Raw genomic sequence first — 21,951 nt, 5'->3', positions numbered from 1 at the left:
CTGTGTGTGTATGTGTACGCACGCTCTAAAGGCGCTGTGTGTGTGTGAGTGTGTACGCGCGCTCTAACGATGCTGTGTGTATGTGTGTATGTGTACGCACGCTCTAACGGCGCTGTGTGTGTATGTGTGTGTGTACGCGCGCTCTAACGATGCTGTGTGTATGTGTGTGTGCGTACGCTCGCTCTAACAGCGCTGTGTGTGTAAGTGTGTGTGTTGGTGTATGTGTGTGTACGCGCGCTCTAACAGGGTTCTGTGACTGTATGTGTATGTGTGTGTGTACGCGCACTCTAACGGTGCTGTGTGTGTATGTCTGTGTGTGTGTATGTGTGTGTATACGCGCGCTCAAACGATGCTGTGTGTATGTGTGTGTGCGTACGCTCTAACAGGCTGCTGTGACTGTATGTGTATGTGTGTGTGTACGCACGCTCTAACGTTGCTGTGTGTGTGTTTGTGTGTGTATGCGCGCTCTAACAGCGCTGTGTGTGTATGTCTGTGTGTGTATGTGTGTGTGTACGCACGCTCTAACGTTGCTGTGTGTGTGTTTGTGTGTGTACGCACGCTCTAACGGCGCTGTGTGTGTATGTCTGTGTGTGTGTATGTTTGTGCGTACGCGTGCTCTAACAGCGCTGTGTGTGTATATCTGTGTGTGTATGTGTGTGTGTGTACGCGCGCTCTAACGGCGCTGTGTGTGTATATCTGTGTGTGTATGTGTGTGTGTACGCGCACTCTAACGGCGCTGTGTGTGTGTGTATGCGCGCTCTAGCAGCGCTGTGTGTGTATGTCTGTGTGTGTGTTTGTGTGCTTGTACGTGCGCTCTAACGGTGCTGTGTGTGTGTACTCGCGCTCTAATGGCGCTGTGTGTGTATGTGTGTTTGTGTACGCGCGCTCTAACAGGGTGCTGTGAGTGTGTGTATGTATGTGTGACTCTGAAGGGGAGCAGAAAGATGATGGAGAGCAGCTTCGACGCAGGATTGTGAGAAGCAGGCTGGGCAGGGGCACCGTGTCAAAGCAGCCAGACAACATGAGAGCTGGACTGGACACGAGAAAAACCAAATCAGAACGTGATTTGAGGAAAGTCCCAGAGAAGCAGAGTACAAGGCCTATGGGGCAGTTAAACAGGAGAAGACCGGTCCCAATGTACACCAAGTCAGACATGGGACTGGTGAGACCGACGGCGTCAGACTGAGCAGAGTCCAGCCATGAGAGACCCGTAGAACAGGGCCTGGAGAGGTACGTCGAGGACAGGGGCAGCCAAGACACCAGCCTCATGAATGTTCATAATGAAAGGGCTATGAAAGCAAGGATAAAGAGTACTGCCGACTTACACTTTAAAAAATAATTTGTTAGATCTATTTAATTAGTTAAGTATTCTACTGAATACTGTATAGTCTCCAAAACAGCCATAAAGTTGAATAAACCCTTATCTAAAATGGTATCAAAAACACAGGACATTACAAATTAAAGGTCGGATTTATAGCAGGGCTATAAACGTCAATTTAGCTAGATGTGCTTAGTCTTCAACTCAACTTGGTGTCAACAGCACATTTGCTGTAGATTGCAAAACACAAAAAAAAAAATAAAAAAAAAAATTTACAAGAAAACGATAAAAAATGTCCAGCTTAATTTAAATGCTCAATACATCCTACAATGTCTCTTAAATGATTTTAATTATACAGATACATGACATCTGTCCCGTCTGTGACCATCTTTGCCCTGGCTGGGTCAGACAGTACTGGGCTCCTGATGACAACAATCTTCATAACCCATCCAGGAAGCTGCACTTCACCATCCTGCCAGGTGGGTAATAAACAGCATATCAGTATTGTATGTTCTGTTTAGGGAGATGACAGTAACACAAAATCATCAGATGTACCTACCAAGTCTTCTCTGAAGAGATCCTCTTCTTTTTCCTTCAGATACACCAACAGGGAACAGATAGCAACCTCTCTCCTTCTTTCTGAAAAATGGAAATTAAATCTCTCCAAAGGGTTACAGGACATTAGTAGGAAAGGAGAGACATTCATCAGAATGTGCTTTCTGATATGCAAATATCATTATGCATATTAGGAAATGAAAACATATGAGGCCAGGTTAAGCAGGTTACTTCCGTTACGTAATTATTCTCTACATGCCATTTGCTTTGTTTTAATCTTTGATCCTGTCTCTGTCCAAAGCTTTCGACTAGAAATTACAGTGTGTGTGGACAAGTACTGTAACAGCCCATGGGGAACGAACCCTTACCAGCTCCAATCCTCCATCTTTAATGTTCGTGTCACTTCCTTATTTCCACTGCGGGATTTCAGTTACCTTGTAGTTGATTTCCCAAGAAATATTTCTAAGATACCTGTAACACACTAAGGTATTACCTAACTTAAAGTTATCCATAATCACACAGTACTTCACACCTCAGTTTATTTAACTCACTTGTGATGTGCTTAATACTTACCTTAATACATTCTCATCTTACCTGTGATGTCTAAGTATTTACTCAATATTAACTCCTGATACCAATCCTATGGCCAGTACTTCCCTCAATTTACACTCCTAAACCTAGCTGTGATATTAAGCATTTACTCAGCACTCCTAAGGTACATATAATGCGTTTATGTAATTATGGATTTTACACATCTTCTCTGCTTGAGAGAAGAATGAAATAGAGAACACAGTAAAAGATGTACAAATCGAGTGGTTTTGCATTTGAAATTTTATTTCTGTGCAAATAGTAAATTTAGCTTCACTATTCACTCTCAAGTAAAAGACAAACCACAATGCTCATGAGATTAATTCATTATCATGATTAGCTAATGTACCAAACACAACAGCCTGTTAATTATAAAAAAAAAATCTAGATTTAATTTATTTATCCATACATGTTCCTAATTTGCTGGGTCTTAATTTTTGTAGCCCCTCCTCTCGAAGAATCCAAGACCATTATTTTCGGGGAGTATTGGTCCAGTTTTGCCATTAATGTTGATTCCAGGTTAACGGTGGTGATCCTTCTCAATTCATCATTTATCTGTACAGAATGAGACGCAGTTAACCGGCACAAGTATAAATATAAATCACAGAATCTTAAGTAGCACAAGTTATTCTGTATATTAATATATATTCAGCTTCAGCTTCAGAAGCTCGACGTTCTTTATCATTCTGCCATCCGGTTCATAACAAATGCTCCTTTCAAACCCATCATTGTACCCTGTATTCTTCTCTCAACTGGTCTTCATTGTACACCCGCCGTAAAATCCATTGGCTTATGATTATTTACAAAACTCTCCTTGGTTTTTCCCCTCCTTACTTACAGGAATTGTTACACTTTTCTACTTCTGTGTATAATACTCGATCTGCTAATCTGATTCTGTTGACAGTTCCTAAGGCTACTTCTGTACTTGGCCTGTCGTCTTTTCAGAACGCTGCTGCTAGAGACTGGAATGACCTGCAGAAAATGTTAAAACTGGATAATTTCATTCCTAAATCAGCTTTCCAATCTCGGATTTCAGCTTATTATAAAGACGCGTGTCGCTATTATTTAGACTAGCCGCTCCAAGTCATTGCTACTCTTTTCATTGCTGCTCCAATGTTCTTATTGTTTATATAATATTTTATGACATTTTTCGTAATCATGCAACTTATTCACTGTTTCTTGCTTCATTTCTTTATTATTATTTTTTTTCGTAATCTTGTTTAAATTGTATATATGTATCTTTCTTAAAATGTTTTTGCCCTTTCCGGGCCACAGTTGTAAATAAGAAACATGATCTTAATCTGTCTTGCCTGGTTAAATAAAGGTAAATAAAAATATAAAATTACCTGTGCTGCATCAAAAAGAGCAGGCTATCTTTGACGTCACTGACAAGTATCACAACTTCCTGTCTGCGTATGGAGAATGTTAATTCTAGTTTTTCACTGATGATCTGGCAGTTGTTCCTCTTCTTCATTTCGTCAAGAAGTTGTAATCTTTCCTGTTCCAAACTATGGAAGTAAATTAATGACAAAAGTTGTTCATGAAAAAAAAAATACGTTGAATTACACTTATCGAATAAAAACGCATTGCATTGATGATTCTTTGAATTTTTAGGGACTGTAATTTAATATATGTGTACATTTAAACATTGAATATTTCAACTGAAAACACTTCATTTGTAATTTCATTGCTTAAATATTCAACACAAAAATATTCGGCTTCCAAAATTCAGTTCCAAAACATACAGCATTTAAAGTACATCTTTATAATTGAGACTCATGAATTCAGTTAATTTATTTTCGCCTCAAAATAAATTGCAAAAGAACAAACAGTTGAACATATTGAAAAACGCTTTATCCGCATCTTTATTATTCAAGCGGTGATATTCACTCCTCTTATTTCTGCTTTACGATATTAAGTCCTGTTATCTTCGCTGTTCCAACTACGCTGCCACAACTTCAGCGGTTTAAAATACGGTCCGAAATCCGACCTCCTACACCCGGGACCAGCAGGATGAGCGACAGGCTGCCTGCCGGTAGAGAAGCGCGGTCAGCATGCAGCAAGCGGCAAGTGCCAGGGCTGCCTCACTTGGCAGCAGATTTTCTTTGATTGTGTCGTTTATGTTTCTTGTCGTTTACTGGTCAATATGATAACTTATTGTGCCCCCAAATAATAGGTTTTCGCGTAATTCGCTAGCTGCATTAATTATCATCAAACTTATCTTGCTAACGTAAGATGCCTGCGGACACCTACAAGGTCCGCCAGCTTGTACGCTGGCCAGCTGGGTAGCTGGGATGGGATAGTAGTCGATTTGGGGACCGACGGGTCCGCGATGTCGCCCATGACACCAGGAGGGACCTTAACAGCACTGTGGCTGCCCGATCTGCGGACGCATGCGCACACTGGTTTTTAGTGTACGTCACTATTTGATCCGTATACTAACAGTGATTCTTGCAGGGAACATTGCAAACTTAGTAGATGTAACAGTGGACGTTTTATTTCCACTTGCACTCATGTGTGAACCAGCTTTTCGCATATACTGACCTCTAGTGGTATCAGGTAGAACTGCTTGGTTCTCTCTCAATTTTGGAGATTAAGCCTGCGGTAAATTCTATATAAACAGCGCTCTGATGTAATTAATTATCCATACTTTAGTGAACGTTCCAAATTAACACTGATTTATAGGGATTACACCTCCCACCTTGTAGATGATGTCAGTGTACTTTGTCTTATTGTTGATGTAGTTTTGAGTGAATTTTTGTCGAAGTTTTGAAACCACACGTGTGGATAGCTAATATTCCGTTTCTCCCCATATTAGCAATGCTTATGTATCTCAAGCTGTGCTGCCCCGCGGAATCCCAACTTTCTGCTGTTTGTGCCAGGTACATATCATGCACTTTCTTATGTTCATTTTGTATTTTATTTTATTCATAAATATGGCTCAGTTTTGGAAATTAAGCCAGCGCATTGCTTATGTATCTCAAGCTGTGCTGCCCCGCGGAATCCCAATTCTGTGCTGTTTGTGCCGGGTGAATAAAATCGCTCAATGGTCCCACGTCCCCTCGTTCTTTGAGTGAAAACCACAACGCAGACATATGAGGGGTTACATAGACATATATTAAAAATACGAAAAAGTGAGAAGTAATGCAAAAACTGGCAATCAGTGTCCATCTTTAAAAAGGAACTAAACAAAAACATTTCAGTAGGATAAAATATTTCTTCCCCTGGTACCTCATTGAATCTTTTCCTTGGTCTGTTATGATTTTACTGATAAGACCAAATGTGTACAGCTTTCCGATTATAGCTGCAGAAACGTCAGATGCAGACTTGGACTTCGAGGGCTCAGCCACGACCCACTTTGTGAATAAATCTGTCATATTTATATACATATTTATTGCATCTTACAGTTTTACGAAGTGGACCAATGAGGTCCAAACCCAGAACTGTCCCGACTTCTTTAACCTGTTCAAATAATATTTATTAGTAATATAAATAAACCAGTGTACGCATGCGTTCGCAGTTCGGGCGGCCACAAGCACTTTGAAAGTACGGGTGCGTACGAGTCCATGCAGAGAAGAAGATGCTTTATTGTCTGTGGTCTGTTGGTCAGAAAGTCCAAGACCCAGTTGCACAGGTGTGTGTTCAGTCCAAGGTTGTGCAGTTTGATGGCCAGCTTGATGGGGAGATGGTGTTAAAGGCGGAGCTGTAGTCAATAAACAGCATCCACACATAGCTGTCCCGCTGCTCCAGGTGTGATAGGGCAGTGTGGAGGGCCAGTGCAATGGCATCCTCAGCTGACCAGTTTGACCGGTAGGCAAACGGATGTTGGTCCAGGGAGGGAGGGATGTTCTTCTTGATGTGTGAAAACTTGGTATTTTGATCCTTATAGAGAACACTGAAAATTCCCCAAGTTTTATTGAAAAATTCTGATGCAGTCCAAAGTTATGGCCCTTTCAAATTTGGGTGCCACGCCCCCTTTTCTGTACTCGCTAATCGTGCATATAATTTCTAAGGGTTTTCAGGAGATTATATCTTCATTTCTAAGCATGCAAGAGAGCTGAAAATTGCTGTCCTGGCCTTCTTTTCCCTGCTCTTTCAGAATCTTAGAAAAGTAAGCTCAGGGGAAGCACTTCAAAGTTATGGACCTGCAAAAATCAGTTTTTGGTTCAACCTCAGACACTTTTTTCGGATTCTGACCCCAAGCTGTGGGGTCACCACCACACCTACATCCAATATTCTTCTATATTTTTGTTATTTGAGGAATATACTGTAAGCAGATGCAAATTCATTCTAAATGACCATTTATTCTTTGATACAGTGCTCAGCATAAATGAGTACACCCCCTTTGAAAAGTACGAATGTAATCAGTAGCTCAATGAACAAAAGAATAACTTCCAAAATTTTCACAAGGCTGAGTTTTATTGAACACTTGTTTAACTCCATAACATGAAATTAAGGTTAATAATATAACTTAGATCACAAAATCTTCAGTTTTACTCAAATTGGTTGAAGCAAAAATGAATACACCCCGCAACAAAAAGTACTACATCTAGTATTTTGTATTACCGCCGTGATTTTTAAGGACAGCACCAAGTCTTCTAGGCATGGAATGAACAAGTTGGCGACATATTGCAACATCTATCTTTTTCCATCCTTCAAGAATAACCTGTTTCAGAGCCTGGATGCTGGATGGAGAGTGATGCTCAACTTGTCGCTTCAGAATTCCCCACAGGTGTTCGATTGGGTTCAGATCAGGAGACATACTTGGCCATTCAATCACCTTCACCCTGTTCTTCTTCAGAAATGCAACAGTAGCTTTAGATGTGTGTTTTGGATCATTGTCGTGTTGGAAAAGTGCACGACGACCAAGTGCATGGAGAGATGGCAGCATCTTCTCCTTCAGTATAGAGCAGTACATTGTTGAGTTCATGATACCATCAATGAAATGCAGCTCCCCAACACCAGCAGCACTCATGCAGCCCCACATAAGGACACTGCCACCACCATGCTTCACTGTAGGCACCATGCATTTTTCTTTGAAATCCTCACCTTTACGACGCCATACAGTTTTGAAACAAGTAGTTCCAAAAACAGGGATTTTTGTCTCATCACTCCAGAGTATAGAGTCCCAGTAGTCTTCATCTTTTTCCGCATGGGCCCTAGCAAATTCTAGGCGTGCTTTTTTGTGCATGGGCTTTAGGAGAGGCTTCCTTCGTGGACGATACCCATGCATGCCATTCCTCTGCAGTGTGCGCCGTATGGTGTCACGGGAAACGGTCACTCCAGTTTGGCTTTCTACTACTTTAGCTAACTGCAGTGAACTTGCATGGCGATTTTCTTCAACCCTTCTCATCAGCAGACGCTCCTCTCGAGATGTTAACTTCCGTGGACGGCCTGGACGTCGCTGTAAGATCGTTGCACTTCCATCTTTCTTAAATTTTTGGATCACTTTTGCTACAGTATTTTGACTGATAGGTAAAGCTTTGCTGATCTTCTTGTAGCCCTCACCTTTTTTGTGTAAAGAAATGATTGCCTTTCTCAGATTTTGTGACATTTCTCTTCCATGTGGAGCCATTGCTGACAGCATGAAATGGGAAGGGCTTTTCTTTGTTAAGTAATGCCCTTTTATAGTCACCTGTCTGCTGGACACCTCTTAAATGAATCATTAGACTCACCTGTGGTTGAATGCCTGTTAATTAGAATTTTGTAGTCTTAAGTGTGGCTTTTCTCCTAAGACTATAATTGGGGTGTACTCATTTTTGCAACATGGGCTTGAGTGAATTTGTTAGGAAAATCACTTTTTTGTGTGTGCAAATCAACAAATCTTGTTTGCAATCAATGGCCCACATTTGTGAGAGTATTTTGTAATATAGTATCTCATAGAAAATGTTGATTCTGAAAGGAAACTAAAGGTTTTCTGACAAATGTAGTGGGGTGTACTAATTTATGCTGAGCACTGTATATTTTCATTAATTTGGTTAATTTAAAGCTCTGTTATTACAAAATACAAAAATGTGCCCCATTGCCCCACTTGGGAGTTTTTGGTTCCTCCCCTCTGTTGTTATCTGACTTTGTTTATTTAATTTCTTTCCCTCCTTTTCTCCGTTCTGTATTACTCTCTCTAATGATATTTAATGTTTCTTCCACATAAAGTGCCTAGGAATGACTCTGTTGTGAAAGGCGCTATATTAAAATGAATGAAATTGAATCGAATTTTCTCTCAGCAAGAAATATTTTTGGGGTTTTTCCAAGAATTCCCCGAATGACGGATGAGTCTTGCAGACATGGGGCAGACAGGGGGAGCACGGGGCAAACAGGAGGAGCGCGGGGCAGACAGGAGGAGCACAGCGAATGACGGATGGATCCTGCAGACATGGGGCAGACAGGAGGAGCACGGGGCAGACAGGAGGAGCACGGCGAATGACGGATGGGTCCTGCAGACATGGGGCAGACAGGAGGAGCACGGGGCAGACAGGAGGAGCACGGGGCAGACAGGAGGAGCACGGGGCAGACAGGAGGAGCGCGGGGCAGACAGGAGGAGCACAGGGCAGACAGGAGGAGCACGGGGCAGACAGGAGGAGCACGGGGCAGACAGGAGGAGCATAGGGCAGACAGGAGGAGCACGGGGCAGACAGGAGGAGCACGGGGCAGACAGGAGGAGCACGCCACTGCCAGCTGAAAGTTCTAAAACAATGTTCCTCTTTTGTTCATGTTTGTTTTTCTGCCACCGAACCATCAGGAATCCATAAATACTAGGAGCTTATAAATACCACCTACTAGGTAAGATGTTCCCCAAAAATTTTTACATTTTCCACTAAAACACACACATCATTCTGAAGAAACGCTTTTGCTGTTAGAACATGGGTAACACATGTTTATATTGGCCTAATGTACAGGATATACTCACCACAGTGTCAATTCATACCACTCTATTCCTGGCCTTTTATTTGAGTTGAGGTGTAGCAATATGAAGCACGTGTACATATGGCTCTGGTGATATTTCTGTACCCCGCAAAATGCAAAACGCCCATCTTTGCATGTGAAACGCAGATAATTGACTTGTTGTTATAATAATTTTTTTAATGAACTCTAATTACCGATAATCATCACTAACTACACTTCCTCTGAGAATTAAAGGGTAACATGTCAAAAACGAACCCCCGACTCACTAACCCGGCCGCAGGGAGATTAAAGAGAAAATATCCAACAAAGCACTGCGCTTTTAATAAACATTCAACGGATTATGAGCCAGTTTCTTTAAAATGAGGCTAAACGTTTCGTCCCGCGTATTCCAGTAATACATTCATGTCCGATACATATTTGTATCTCAAATGAAACAGAATACTGCACTGCACTACAGCATATGCATATAAAACTCTGCTTAATTACAAAGCAATGGGACTGCATATCAATTATGGATCAGAGGGAGAAGGAAATGTAGGTCTACTGATCTTAATGCCATGCAATCGCACAGTGAGGACTCCGGTATTCTAAAGAAAGTGACGGTATTAATTACAGGCGCTTTCTCGGGGTTCACCTTCAGTAGTCACCTCCACCCCCCTCTGATGTGGCTTTGTCTTCTCGTCTTCTACGTGTCCCGTTTTGGAAACGGCTACACATGTCTTGCGGTGGCTTTGATCAAAAATAGTCTCGCTAATTCTGGGGTTTGTGCGCACCGCGGTTGCGTGCGTGGGCGTGGACGCTCGGTGGCGCGCCTCGCTGTCTGCCTCGCGCACGCGCGCGCTCGCGCTACGCCGCACGTGTAAGACCGAAGAAGCGGAAGCGCGCAGTAAAGGCGCGCGAGATGCTGGCAACTGAAGGTGCTGGAATAACTAAATATTTGCTAATTACGCTTTATATGTGCAGGAATAAATGTTGCTACACTTCATTACATAACTACATAGTAAGTTGTTACTGTATATAAGAAGACTGTAATAATATTCAGAATAATCGGTATACTAACTCCCAACATACAAATTTATTAATATTTGTAAAATACCCTGGTTTATATCTGATGCCAGGCTCATTCACTTTAACAGGAAAGTGTACGACACGGTATTTTACAGTTCTTTTTTTATCTCATCCCTCATTCATAAGAGAGGGAGTAACTCCCGTGAAGAACTACGTCACCAGATGGTTTCGTATAAAAGGCGCTTCTCCTCCTGGCCGCGAATCAAACCCTGCGCTCCTGTAAGTTTTATGTGTCAGTCCTACTACAGCCGCTTTTGATATTCTCTTCACGAGCGAATATATTAATTTGGCATTTGGAATAGAGGTATGTAACAAAATTTACATTTTTAAAGTACTGTATTTTAATATTATTACCAAAAAATGCAATAAAACGAATTATTCGAACATAATTACAGAATGTGACAAATACCTACAAATGTGTTATATTTATTTATTATTATTATTATTATTTTTTTTCTTTTCCAAACTATTACTGAGTAAAGCTGTACCGGTAAAGCTGGCAGTGGTACCAGGGGACATTCTGAGCCCAGGACATGCTTGCCCTTTTGGGTGATCCCCAATGCAGTTTCCATCCACAGTTCTCTGATCCTCAGAAGCTGCCAGCTTCCCAGTACCGTACCTGTCTCGCATGTGTGCTACGAGGCCAGGCTCTGGACAAGCACCCCCCAGGGGTGAGGTTTATTTAGGGAGTGATGTGGCGATGAACGGGCTGTGGAGGCGAATTCGGGGTGAAGCACCTCTTCCCCTGAACAGACAGGCACAGAGCCACCGGCCCACCGGAGTCCAGGTCCGATCCCTTTCCGGCAGGACTCTGGCTTGGCGATTAGCGGCCTCCGGGGTCGACATGCGGGTGCTGGCCACTCTGGGGGTGCGGTGGATTCCCATTGGCCATTGCGTCCCGCATGACGCTCCACTCTGCAGCGACCGTTACGCAGCTACCCGCCACAGTCGGCTCGCCTGCTCTTCCGTGTGGTTCCAGAGAGCTTTCCGGAAGAGGGTCAGGCCAATGTGGTCTTTCACACTGACATCGACCACGAGTGAGCAGTGAAAGTTTCAGAAATTGTAGTGGATTGCTGGAGCGGGTCATATTATTAAGGGTTACTGCAGTAACTGCCCTCCGGGGATCTGAACAGGCAACCTTGTGGTTACAGTGACATGACCGTCCCCTGTATGTTCTGATGTATACAAACTACTAGGCTTGCTGTTGTCATTTCAAAGCTAGTGGTCCCATGGTATCATGTAGGGACGTCTATGCAGGCTGTGCGTTCTCTGCAACATCGCTGATAATTTAGCACTTCAGCAGGATTGTCAAGGAGAAGCACAAACCATGATTCTCTTTGAGGTTTTAGTCAACAATAAGCCGGCTGCAATATGAAGATGGAACCTGATGTACATCTTGATTTTTTTTTCTTGTGAGGAATCATCATTGAAAATCCCGCATGTGTAAAAGATCTCTGCAGGGTTCTGGAAAAGTCTCGCTTATGTCTACTTCGAATGGCCCCCGATACCTTCAGATGCATGACTATAAAATCTCAGCTTCTCTTAACCCCCACTGATCATATAACCCATAACCTCAATTATCTCCCCATGTGACTCGTCACTGCCTCTTTCCGAATGTCTCTTTTTTCTCTCTCTAGGAGCATTTTTTTAAACTTAGATTAACAGAACAAAGACTTAAAAATGAGAAACTTAGTCCTTTGCTTAAGCAATTAAAAATACATCTTTGACAGTAAATTTTTACTCTGTGCTCAGCTATGGACATGCAAAAATGGACCATTTGTGACCCGAAAGTCACTGAGCTTCTAAATACTGACAATTTCCTTCAAATTACTTTCTTAACAGATCCTGCCAGAATTGAGTTGAATAGAAAATGTTTTGACGGATTTTTTCGCGTTATTGCCCAAGCTTGTGCAGATGCTGAGTGTCTATTTTATCATGACCGTATTCACAAGCGAAACATACACAGGACGCATGTAGGAATATGGTCTGTTATTACTTATATATCATATGCAGCACGGGGAGGGGAAATGTAGGCATATATGTGTTATTTATGGATGATATTAATAGCAAAATGTTTTCAAATAATTAAAAATCTTTAGTATCTGTTAATTACTCATATCAGGCCTTTTGAGAGGCAGGCCTGTTGTTGGATAGTTGCTCATTGGGTAACAAAAGTTTAGGCTGACTGGCATCTCCAAGTTAAGTTTAAAGTGTCTGCTGTCGTAACATGTTTTTTTTTCCTTTCTGTGAGAAAATAAATAAGCGCTACATCGGTGTTTCACAAAACATTACTGCTGTCCGCCAGATGGCGCTCGTGGCTTAATGATAAGCAGCCAGCCGAGGTTGTAGACAGCAGTTGTTGACATTTTAATAAAAATCACACGAGAACGCGACAGATTTCTTAACAGGAGCGTGTGAGCCTTTAAATTCGGGCGCATTAAAACCATTAATATCGGGCGCATGACTCTATTAAGCACAGGGGATGGCAGCTCTTCCGAAATGGAAGATACTCTATTTACAACCGCTGCTGCTCTAGTACCAGCAGCGGCACATAGAGAGAAGCTAACAATTCACACGGCACTCCGTGTTACACGCTAAGGAAACGCATGCATTCCACGGCAAACATCACACGGGTGCGACATTTACTATCTAAAACATAAATACACAAACACTTACATTCACACCGTTCACACTCAAGCGCGGTGCATCCTATACCGCATAATTAATCTTGCTGAGCAACTCTGTGACGTCAGCTAATCGTGGCCGGCAGATGGGGTTAGAACAAAGATGCTGAGAGATCATCTGATCGTCTGATTCCTTCATTACTTTAAACGAAGTGGCAAAAAGGAAAATATAACTTGCCAAGGGGAGAGTGGCGATGGCAGTGGGAGGGAAGGCTTAACCTGCCCTTTCACTTACCCATCTCATTAGTTTTTCAGTGCTGCTGCCTGCAGTTGTAAGCTGCTTAACGGCCCTGTCACTGGCACTGCAATGAAACTGAAATAAAGAAAACCGGAAATATCACAAGAAGTGTCTGCTTCTCCCAGTGTATCATTTTGTGAAATGACTGACTGGCAGCAGAGTCGCAGTGCGGGTCGAGATAAGCACGCAGTGACCTGATCACAGACCTCGCATAAGGCCTGTATGGTGATAGGTGACAGCTTGCCGAACAGCTTAATCCAGTGATGGGTTACACTCTGCTTTCTGAATCAACTGCCAGTTTTTGTTTTCCAGTCCGACCCTTTGTATTGCCTAATGTCCATAATGTGAAATCAGTGCAGTAAACATGGTCATTCCTTGCAGTGAATATAATTCATTCAGTGCACTATTTATTAGTGCAGTGAAGCTTTATTATTGCAGTGGATGTTTTTGATGGAGCTCGCACAGGGGTGCTAGACCCCCCGTCCACGAAGCGCTGAAGGACTATGGTGAAAAGTGTACGAGCCCGAATGTCTATCAGGGGAAAGTGATCTGTTATAGATTTGGTTTCTGTTCTCTGTCAAAGCGACGTTCGCTGTCACTATCTGCAGTGTGGACAGCTTCGTTTTCACATCGTGTTACAAGATTTCTGTAGAACCTTCCACAGATGTACCTGTGAAAGTAGAGGTGTTACATCTGAGACGTGAGAATGTGAAAGCCCCCGCCCAGCCCCCCCGCATCCTCCCACATGTCGTTATCGCACGACACACCAGGGTGTGAGAAATGCTCACCGGTACCACATTGCAAATTCCTGTTTATCATCTATCTTTTGTATGATTTCATCTAAGCTGCTGCAGTCAGATTTTTTAAATTAAGGCAAAGATACATTGATATTAATAACCAGTAACTGAGGAGGTGGCGTGTCCGGGGCGGGGGGGGGGGGGGGGGGGGGCGCTGTTACATTTTCTCAGCATGAAATTAATGGGCACCACCAGCAAACACAGGAGCAGCCTTTTCTGCAGCTTCCTGAAATGTTGCCTGGAGTCGCTGGGCGTCTGTCTTCAGAGCCTGAGCAAATGAATCGGTCCCTGGCTGTGAATCGGTCCCTGGCTGTGAATCGGTCCCTGGCTGTGAATCGGTCCCTGGCTGTGTCCTGGCTATTCGGTCTGGGAGACCGAAGCCTCATGTGTGCGGTCGGGCTGACAGCTGCTGTATGTTCTTTGGAGAGTAAGACTCAGATTTTCTCACGGGATTCCTTTCCTTCTTGAGGAATTGTGTAGGACAGCAAACCTTTCTTCCAGTATCTTCTGCACTTTTGCGTCTCATGTTCACCACATGTCCCATTATCAGTAACAGAGAATGCAAACACGTGCTCCGTGACCAAATGCTGTCATTAATGGGTGTGGCCCAGCAGGTTGGGATGCTGCGCCTGTGACTGGACATTTCCTGGTTCTAATCCCTGGGTGGGCATAGTGATGTCAGTGTTGGGCCCCTGATGAGGCCCTTCACCCTACTGCTCCAGGGACTGACTGAACCTGCTTTCTCATAAACGTACATTGCTTTGGATAAAAGTGACTCCTAAAGAATGTAAAATCCCTCTTTATTTTAAGGTTTGATATATTGGGAAGCCTGCTGAGATACAATGAAGACATGGATGCTGGGGTGGACTCTGATGTTCCTGCTGCTGCAGCATGCCCAGCCGACTCAGGTGGAAAACCGTGCAGGTAAGGACCTGGTACTCTATGCTTGGTACTCTGTGCCTGGTACTCAATGCTTGGTACTCTGTGCCTGGTAATCTGTGCTTGGTACTCTGTAACTGGTATTCTATGCCTGATACTGTATGCCTGGTACTCTATGCTTGGTACTCTGTGCTTGGTACTCTGTGCCTGGCACTCTATGCTTGGTACTCTGTACCTGGTACTCAATGCTTGGTACTCTGTAACTGGTATTCTATGCCTGATACTGTATGCCTGGTACTCTATGCTTGGTACTCTGTGCCTGGGGCTCTATGCTTGGTACTCTGTTCCTGGTAATCTGTGCCTGGTACTCTGTGCTTGGTACTCTGTGCCTGGTACTCTCTGCTTGATACTCTGTACCTAGTATTCTATGCCTGATACTATATGCGTGGTACTCTATGCTTGGTACTCTGTGCCTGACACTCTATGCTTGGTACTCTGTGCCTGGTATTCTATGCCTGGTACTGTATGTGTGGTACTTTATACCTGGTACTCTGTGCCTGGTACTCTATACCTGGTACTCTGTGCCTTGTACTCTATACCTGGTACTCTGTGCCTGGTAGTCTGTGTCTCTCCTGAGAAGCTCAGGAGTTGGTACTCTATGCCTGAGAAGGGTAGAGGACACAGTAGGTTAAGTGAACGTGGCTGTAAGGTTAATTTGCATATGAATGTTATGATTATATTGCTGTATTATAGTGCTATTAGAGTGCGTGCTGGTGTATAGATGATCTCCGAGGTCGGTGTCCTTCTTGCAGGCTGTAGCACGGCAGCCATGGACCTGGTCTACATCCTCGACGGCTCTTCCAGCGTGGGTGTTTCCGATTTCGACACGGCCAAGAGGTGGCTCATCAACGTCACCAGCAGCTTCCTGGTGGGCCCCCAGTACACACGGGTGGCGGTGGTCCAGTACAGCGATACGCCACGGCTAGAGGTCCCGCTGGGTTTGCACCAGAGCGCTCACGACCTCATCCGGGCCATCGGCGCCATCAGCTACCTGGGCGGCAACACTCAGACGGGACGTGCCCTCAGGTTTGCCAGCGAGCACGTCTTCCCCCCGGCCTCCAGCGCCTGGTCGCCCAGGCCGGCCCGGCATCGCATCGCCGTGGTGGTGACAGACGGCAAGTCGCAGGATGACGTGGTGGACGCCGCCCTGGAAGCCCGAGCCCAGAACATTGTGCTGTTCGCCGTGGGAGTGGGCAGCGAGGTGGCCAGCTCCGAGCTGGTCTCCTTTGCCAGCAGGCCCTCGTCCGCGTACGTGCTGTACGCCAAGGACTACACCACCATTGGGTACATCCTGGGCGCCATGCAGCAGAAGCTGTGTGAGGGTGAGGCTCTCAGGGTGATGATACCCCAGTGCTACTCAGGCCCCTTCCACATTGATACTGGGCACCAGATTTTTATTTGAAAAACTTTCACTGGCAGCGGAGAACTTTTCGCTATCATGCAGATCCGGATGCGATCTCCTGGTTGGCTGTTGCCTGGCAACGTTGCGGCGTGTATAATCACCTTTATAGCCGGCAGTGTCACACTTCAGCATTCACGTCAGCCTTTATTTACTTAGCGGACTCTTTTGTCCAAAACAGAGCACAGGCGAGGCAGGCAGTGCTTAAAGAAGCAGGACGACTCACTGCTCTGCTCTCCTTCTCCGTGCAGCCCAGTGAAGCAGAGAAGGTGGTTTTCAATAAAAACAGCTTTGATCGTGTGGTGGTGGGGGCGGGGGGGGGGGACTTTGAGCCACCAAAACCTCTGCTCCCGTGGGGGGAGGGGGGGGGGGGTGTCGTCTCCAAGCCACCGAAACCTCTGCTCCCGTGGGGGGAGGGGGGGGTGTCGTCTCCAAGCCACCGAAATGTCTGCCCCCACGCACACTGAAGAAATAACAGGAAGTGAGATAATCACCTACCAAGCTGAGCCAGTGGAAAGTGCACTTTGACATTGTCTGCCTTCTCGTACTATAACAGTGAGAATGCGGCCATTAAGCCTGGTTACTCCTTACATATCGGCATCGTTTCAGATGATGACCAGATAAAGGACAGTGTTTCCCAAGCCGGGCCTCAGGAATCCCCTCGCAGGGAGCTGGGGGGAAGCAAACACGTGCAGCAGTGGGGGGGGGGTCCCCGAGGACCAGCTTGGGAAACACAGAGGGAGGGGCCCTTCTTAGACCGGAGGATGCTGCTGCTTTGCTTAAACGGCTTCAGTAAGACGGCAGGACTGAGCATCGAACCAAACCCGATTTCACAGAACCAGACCAGGGAGCCCAGTGGACAGCAGCAGCCACGAGGAAGCTCTTACACATGTGAGAAGCAGATGTGACCACAAGGCAGCCGGAATGTTCTGGAACATTTGATAATTAGACAGAGCGGCTCAGATTTTGCAGTACCTTCTGTTACTCGTTACTCTGTATTAGTTAGACTCTGAAGAATTTTTTGTAAAGTGAAAATTTTCTGTAATCTTGTTTGCATTTATTAAGATTTCCACTTTTAAATTTGACTTAAAAACGTTCCTGTTTAATGAACGTTACTCTCCCTGTACAGCTTTTTTTTCTCCTCCTTGTAAAGTGTCTTTGGTTTAGTGAAAGGCGCTATATAAATGTAATACTATTATTATTATTATTACTACGTACTTATGTTTATTATTACCTATCACCTAGTGACCCAGTTTTCTTAGGACTTGAGCTAAATGTAATCTTCTGTTATTTTTAACCCTTCAGAGTCTGTTTGTCCAGCACAAATCCCTGTGGGTTTGAAGCACGAGAAGGGATTCGAGCTGATATCGGGAATGAGGATTGAGCGGAAGGCCGTGAAGGTGCCGGGCTCTCTGCAGTCGGAGGGGGCCTACATGCTGAGCCACACAGTGGACATCACCGAGAGCACTAGGTGGGTGACCCTCCGCCTGGCCCTCACTGGCCCGCACTGGCTCTGCTACATCACTGCGGCCAGAAGCTCCTTAGTGGTCACTGTTTTCCTTCAGTAAACACGATGGAAGTACAGTAAGTAGAGAAGATGTGTGTTTGGAAAGTCGTCCTGTGTGACATGCTCCTGCAGGCTTAGACCTGCCTCCTTGCTCACATTCACAGCCTGGGGTGGGTTTGGCTCTTATCACCTCCTGGTACACATTGCTGTCTGCAGGGGGGTCTTCCCCGAGGGCCTGCCCCCGGCCTACGTGTTCGTGGCCACACTGAGGCTGAAGGAGCCCACCGACCGGGAAGCGTTCGACCTGTGGAGGATCCTGTCCAGGGATGGCGCCGTGCAGGTCGCCGTGACGCTCGACGGCAAAGGCGGATCCATCGCGTTCAGCACCACCAGCACCAACAGCCAGCTGCAATCGGCTCGCTTCGGCGAGGGGGCCGTTAAGGTCTGTTTAAGGGGTTAAAAATCACACGCAAAGTATGCAAGTGGAGAACAGGGGAGCATTTCTTAAACACAGCAGGAAAGGGGCAGAGGGTGAGCAGCAGAGATGAAACGCAGACCATACTGCGCTTTCAGATATACTCATACACCATGAGCGCGACCTTGGCAGCCTGTAGGTCGGGCCTGAACGAATGAGAAAATGCTGCATTCGGTTTGGACAAATTATCTGCAAAGAGTTATAACTGTAGCTGGTGCGTGGAGCGATGCGCTCACCCTCACCCTCACGATCAAAGGACAGTAAGTTTGGGTTCAGCATGGGGGGGGGTTGAGGTCTCCACCCATTTCAGGCGGTTGTAGTGCCTGGTTTTGATTATTACAGCCCCCCCCCAATGCCCACATCATTTACGCCCACGGATTACAGTAACTCTCACCTCTCATTTCATATAAAGTGCTGACACAGGTGTTGTTTGCTGTCCTGGGAAGGGTGTGGGGGTGTCGTGCTGAACTCAGGGGTGTCGCACTGAGCTCGGGGGTGTCGTGCTGAACTCGGGGGTGTCGTGCTGAACTCGGGGGTGTCGTGCTGAACTCAGGGGTGTTGCACTGAGCTCGGGGGTGTCGTGCTGAACTCGGGGGTGTCGTGCTGAACTCGGGGGTGTCGTGCTGAACTCAGGGGTGTCGCACTGAGCTCGGGGGTGTCGTGCTGAACTCGGGGGTGTCGTGCTGAACTTCGGGGTGTCGTGCTGAGCTCAGGGGTGTCGTGCTGAACTCGGGGGTGTCGTGCTGAACTCAGGGGTGTCGTGCTGAACTCAGGGGTGTCGTGCTGAACTTCGGGGTGTCGTGCTGAGCTCAGGGGTGTCGTGCTGAACTCGGGGGTGTCGTGCTGAACTTCGGGGTGTCGTGCTGAGCTCGGCTCATCCACAGAGGCTGTTCGATGGCGACTGGCACCACCTGAAGCTGCAGGTTCAGCCCCGCGGCGTCGCCTGCTTCCTGGACAACGTGCTGGTGGCAGAGAGGCTTCTGGACCAGGTCATGCCCATCTACATCAACGGCCGGACGCAGGTCGCCAAGGCAACCAGGACAGGAGTCAGCGTCCCGGTGGGTCGCGTTTCCATCCGTGTCATCGGCTAAAAGGGGCATTTCGGGGCAGAGTTTATTCTCAGCCATTTTATATTAATCTGACAGTTTAGGGCAGTGTTTCCCAAGCTGGCATGTGGGGACCAACACCAGCAGACAGTCCACATTTTTGCTCCCTCCCAGCTCCAAAAAAAGGAGCAAAAACATGGACTGTATGCAGGTCCCCGAGGACTGTATTGGGAAACACTGGTGTAGGGCTCTTACAGCATGATCATAATTATTTTTTCCTAGGATAACTATCCAGTGTTCTTATTGCCTAAGTTGCATATGATTGGTTAATAACACTGTCAATCAGGAGTGGCCAGGTGACTGTTCACAAATGTGCCCACCAGTGCTTTGGTCTGCCTGTTAATCGCCAGACCCATCACTGCTTGTTATGTCAGGGCCCCTGTGGTCTCCATAGGAGACAGAGGCCCACGGTGCAGTTCAGGTCCCATTAGGCATTGCGTCATGCATTTCATTCTGACTAAGCACTGATGCATTCAGTTTGACTAATCGCATTCGTAATTTACATCAGTCTGTGGTCCCTCTCAGTGCTAATGCCGTTAGCTTTGAAATCAGAGCCAGGAAATCTCCCCCCCCACCCCCCCAGAACTCCTCAGGCTTCGGCCGTAATTGGGTAATTTAAAGGGGCAAGATTTCCAGCGTGAGTCACCTCTGTGTGCTTCTGTGCTTCCCTCCCTTTCAGATCGAGGTGCAGAAGCTCAGGCTGTATTGTGACCCACAGCAGGCGGAGAGAGAGACAGCATGTGAGATCATCTCTGTGGTGAGTCTGCTGCTCACCTGTCTGCCTGTCTGTCTGCCTGCCCGCCTGCCTGCCTGTCTGTCTGTCTGCCTGGCCGCCTGCCTACCAGCCACACACCTGCCTGCCTGCCTGTCTGTCTGCTTGCCCGCCTGTCTACCCGCTGCTCGCCTGCCTGTCTGTCTGTCTGCCTGGTCGCCTGCGTACCAGCCACACAACTACCTGCCTGCCTGTCTGTCTGCCTGCCCGCCTGTCTACCCGCCGCTTGCCTGCCTGCCTGTCTGTCTGCCTGCCCGCTTGTCTACCCACCGCTTGCCTGCCTGCCTGTCTGTCTGTCTGCCAGGCCGCCTGCCTACCAGCCACACACCTGCCTGCCTGCCTGTCTGTCTGCCTGCCCGCCTGTCTACCCGCCGCTCCCCTGCCTGCCTGCCTGTCTACCCGCTGCTCGTCTACCTGCCCGCCTGTCTACCCACCACTTGCCTGCCTGCCTGCCTGTCTGTCTGCCTGCCCGCCTGTCTACCCGCCGCTCTCCTGCCTGCCTGCCTGCCTGCCTACCCACCGCTCGCCTGCCTGCCTGCCTGTCTGTCTGCCTGCCCGCCTGTCTACCCGCCACTCTCCTGCCTGCCCGCCTGCCTACCGGCCGCTTGCCCGCCTGTCTACCCGCCGCTCGCCTGCCTGCCTGCCTGTCTACCTGCCACTCGCCTGCCTGCCTATCCGCTGATTGCCTGCCTGCCTGTCTGTCTGCCTGCCCGCCTGTCTACCCGCCGCTCTCCTGCCTGCCCGCCTGCCTACCGGCCGCTTGCCCGCCTGTCTACCCGCCGCTCGCCTGCCTGCCTGCCTGTCTACCCGCCACTCGCCTGCCTGCCTACCCGCCGCTTGCCTGCCTGCCTGCCTGTCTGTCTGCCTGCCTGTCTGGCTACCCGCCACTCGTCTGCCTGCCTATCCGCCACTTGCCTGCCTGCCTGCCCACCGCTCACCTGTCTGCCTGCTGCTCCCCTGCCCACCGCTCGTGATATTCACTCATTCTCTGCATCTTTCTCTGCACAGGTGGACAGCAGGGTGAGTTGCTGATCCTTGCAGCTGTGTGTGTGCCACGCGTGCCTGCCAGTCTGTGCCAGTCAGCGGGTATTGTGTCTCACCCTGTGCAGTGCCCTGCAGACCGAGCCCCCAGTGTGGAGCACTGTCGCTGCCCCCGTGGGTATCCAGGCCCACCTGGCCCTCCGGGGCCCATGGTAAGCCTCCCCCCCACCCCCCCAGCCTAAATCTCAGTCCTTCTGCTATGTGAATATCTATATACTGTTGCTTTTCTTTGGGTGTGCCAGTAGAAAATGGACCCTACCTTAACCCTCTGGAGTTGGCGATCCCGCACACGGTACAACACAGAAATCTCACCAAACCTTTTAAAAACTCCGCATTTTTTTTAATGATATTTTAAAACAGCCCCAGTAACCCTGAATGATTTACTTTTCAAATATATATATAGGTTGAAACTAAATATATTTTAGAGCTTTGTAAGGAGATTAAGAAGAAGAAGAGTGACTGACTGGAGTGTCTGACCCTTGAGGCAGAGCTGATTGGCCATCCATCTGCAAACAGCGCCAGTGTGCCTGCACAGCGCCAGTGTGCCTGCACAGCGCCAGT

At 46.9% G+C, this 21,951-nt stretch overlaps 1 protein-coding gene and 2 long non-coding RNA genes across 4 annotated transcripts in view; 2 read left to right on the top strand and 1 right to left on the bottom strand.

Moving 5' to 3' along the window:
* The first annotated feature begins 851 nt into the window (after positions 1-851).
* LOC125727372 (uncharacterized) lies at positions 852-2,212 on the top strand. The gene is made up of 3 exons (XR_007388729.1): positions 852-1,230; positions 1,677-1,797; positions 1,917-2,212. It is a non-coding gene; the product is annotated as an uncharacterized LOC125727372 (long non-coding RNA).
* A 62-nt stretch (positions 2,213-2,274) lies between these two features.
* LOC125727375 (uncharacterized) lies at positions 2,275-10,156 on the bottom strand. Of its 2 annotated transcripts, XR_007388732.1 has the most exons (5): positions 4,715-5,034; positions 3,808-3,969; positions 3,300-3,433; positions 2,406-3,016; positions 2,275-2,354 (listed from the first exon to the last, which is right to left on the bottom strand). It is a non-coding gene; the product is annotated as an uncharacterized LOC125727375 (long non-coding RNA). The 2 variants fall into 2 exon arrangements; XR_007388731.1 differs by lacking the exons at positions 3,300-3,433; positions 4,715-5,034 and adding an exon at positions 9,999-10,156.
* Positions 10,157-10,592: 436 nt separating this feature from the next.
* The window catches only part of LOC125727366 (collagen alpha-1(XXI) chain-like), a 41,519-nt gene continuing 30,160 nt past the window's right edge, over positions 10,593-21,951 (top strand). Inside the window, exons 1-8 of the mRNA XM_049004036.1 lie at positions 10,593-10,736; positions 14,962-15,075; positions 15,843-16,412; positions 17,795-17,960; positions 18,213-18,438; positions 19,356-19,529; positions 20,257-20,379; positions 21,333-21,542. Of these exons, the coding sequence (XP_048859993.1) occupies positions 14,994-15,075; positions 15,843-16,412; positions 17,795-17,960; positions 18,213-18,438; positions 19,356-19,529; positions 20,257-20,379; positions 21,333-21,542 (1,551 nt within the window). The 5' untranslated portion in view covers positions 10,593-10,736; positions 14,962-14,993. The remainder of the gene's footprint in view (positions 10,737-14,961; positions 15,076-15,842; positions 16,413-17,794; positions 17,961-18,212; positions 18,439-19,355; positions 19,530-20,256; positions 20,380-21,332; positions 21,543-21,951) is intronic.

This window comes from Brienomyrus brachyistius, unplaced genomic scaffold, assembly GCF_023856365.1.
Source record: "Brienomyrus brachyistius isolate T26 unplaced genomic scaffold, BBRACH_0.4 scaffold95, whole genome shotgun sequence".
NCBI classification, from domain to species: Eukaryota; Metazoa; Chordata; class Actinopteri; order Osteoglossiformes; family Mormyridae; genus Brienomyrus; species Brienomyrus brachyistius.
Note: the sequence above shows the minus strand (reverse complement) of the source record. Positions and strands in the feature narration are given on the sequence as shown.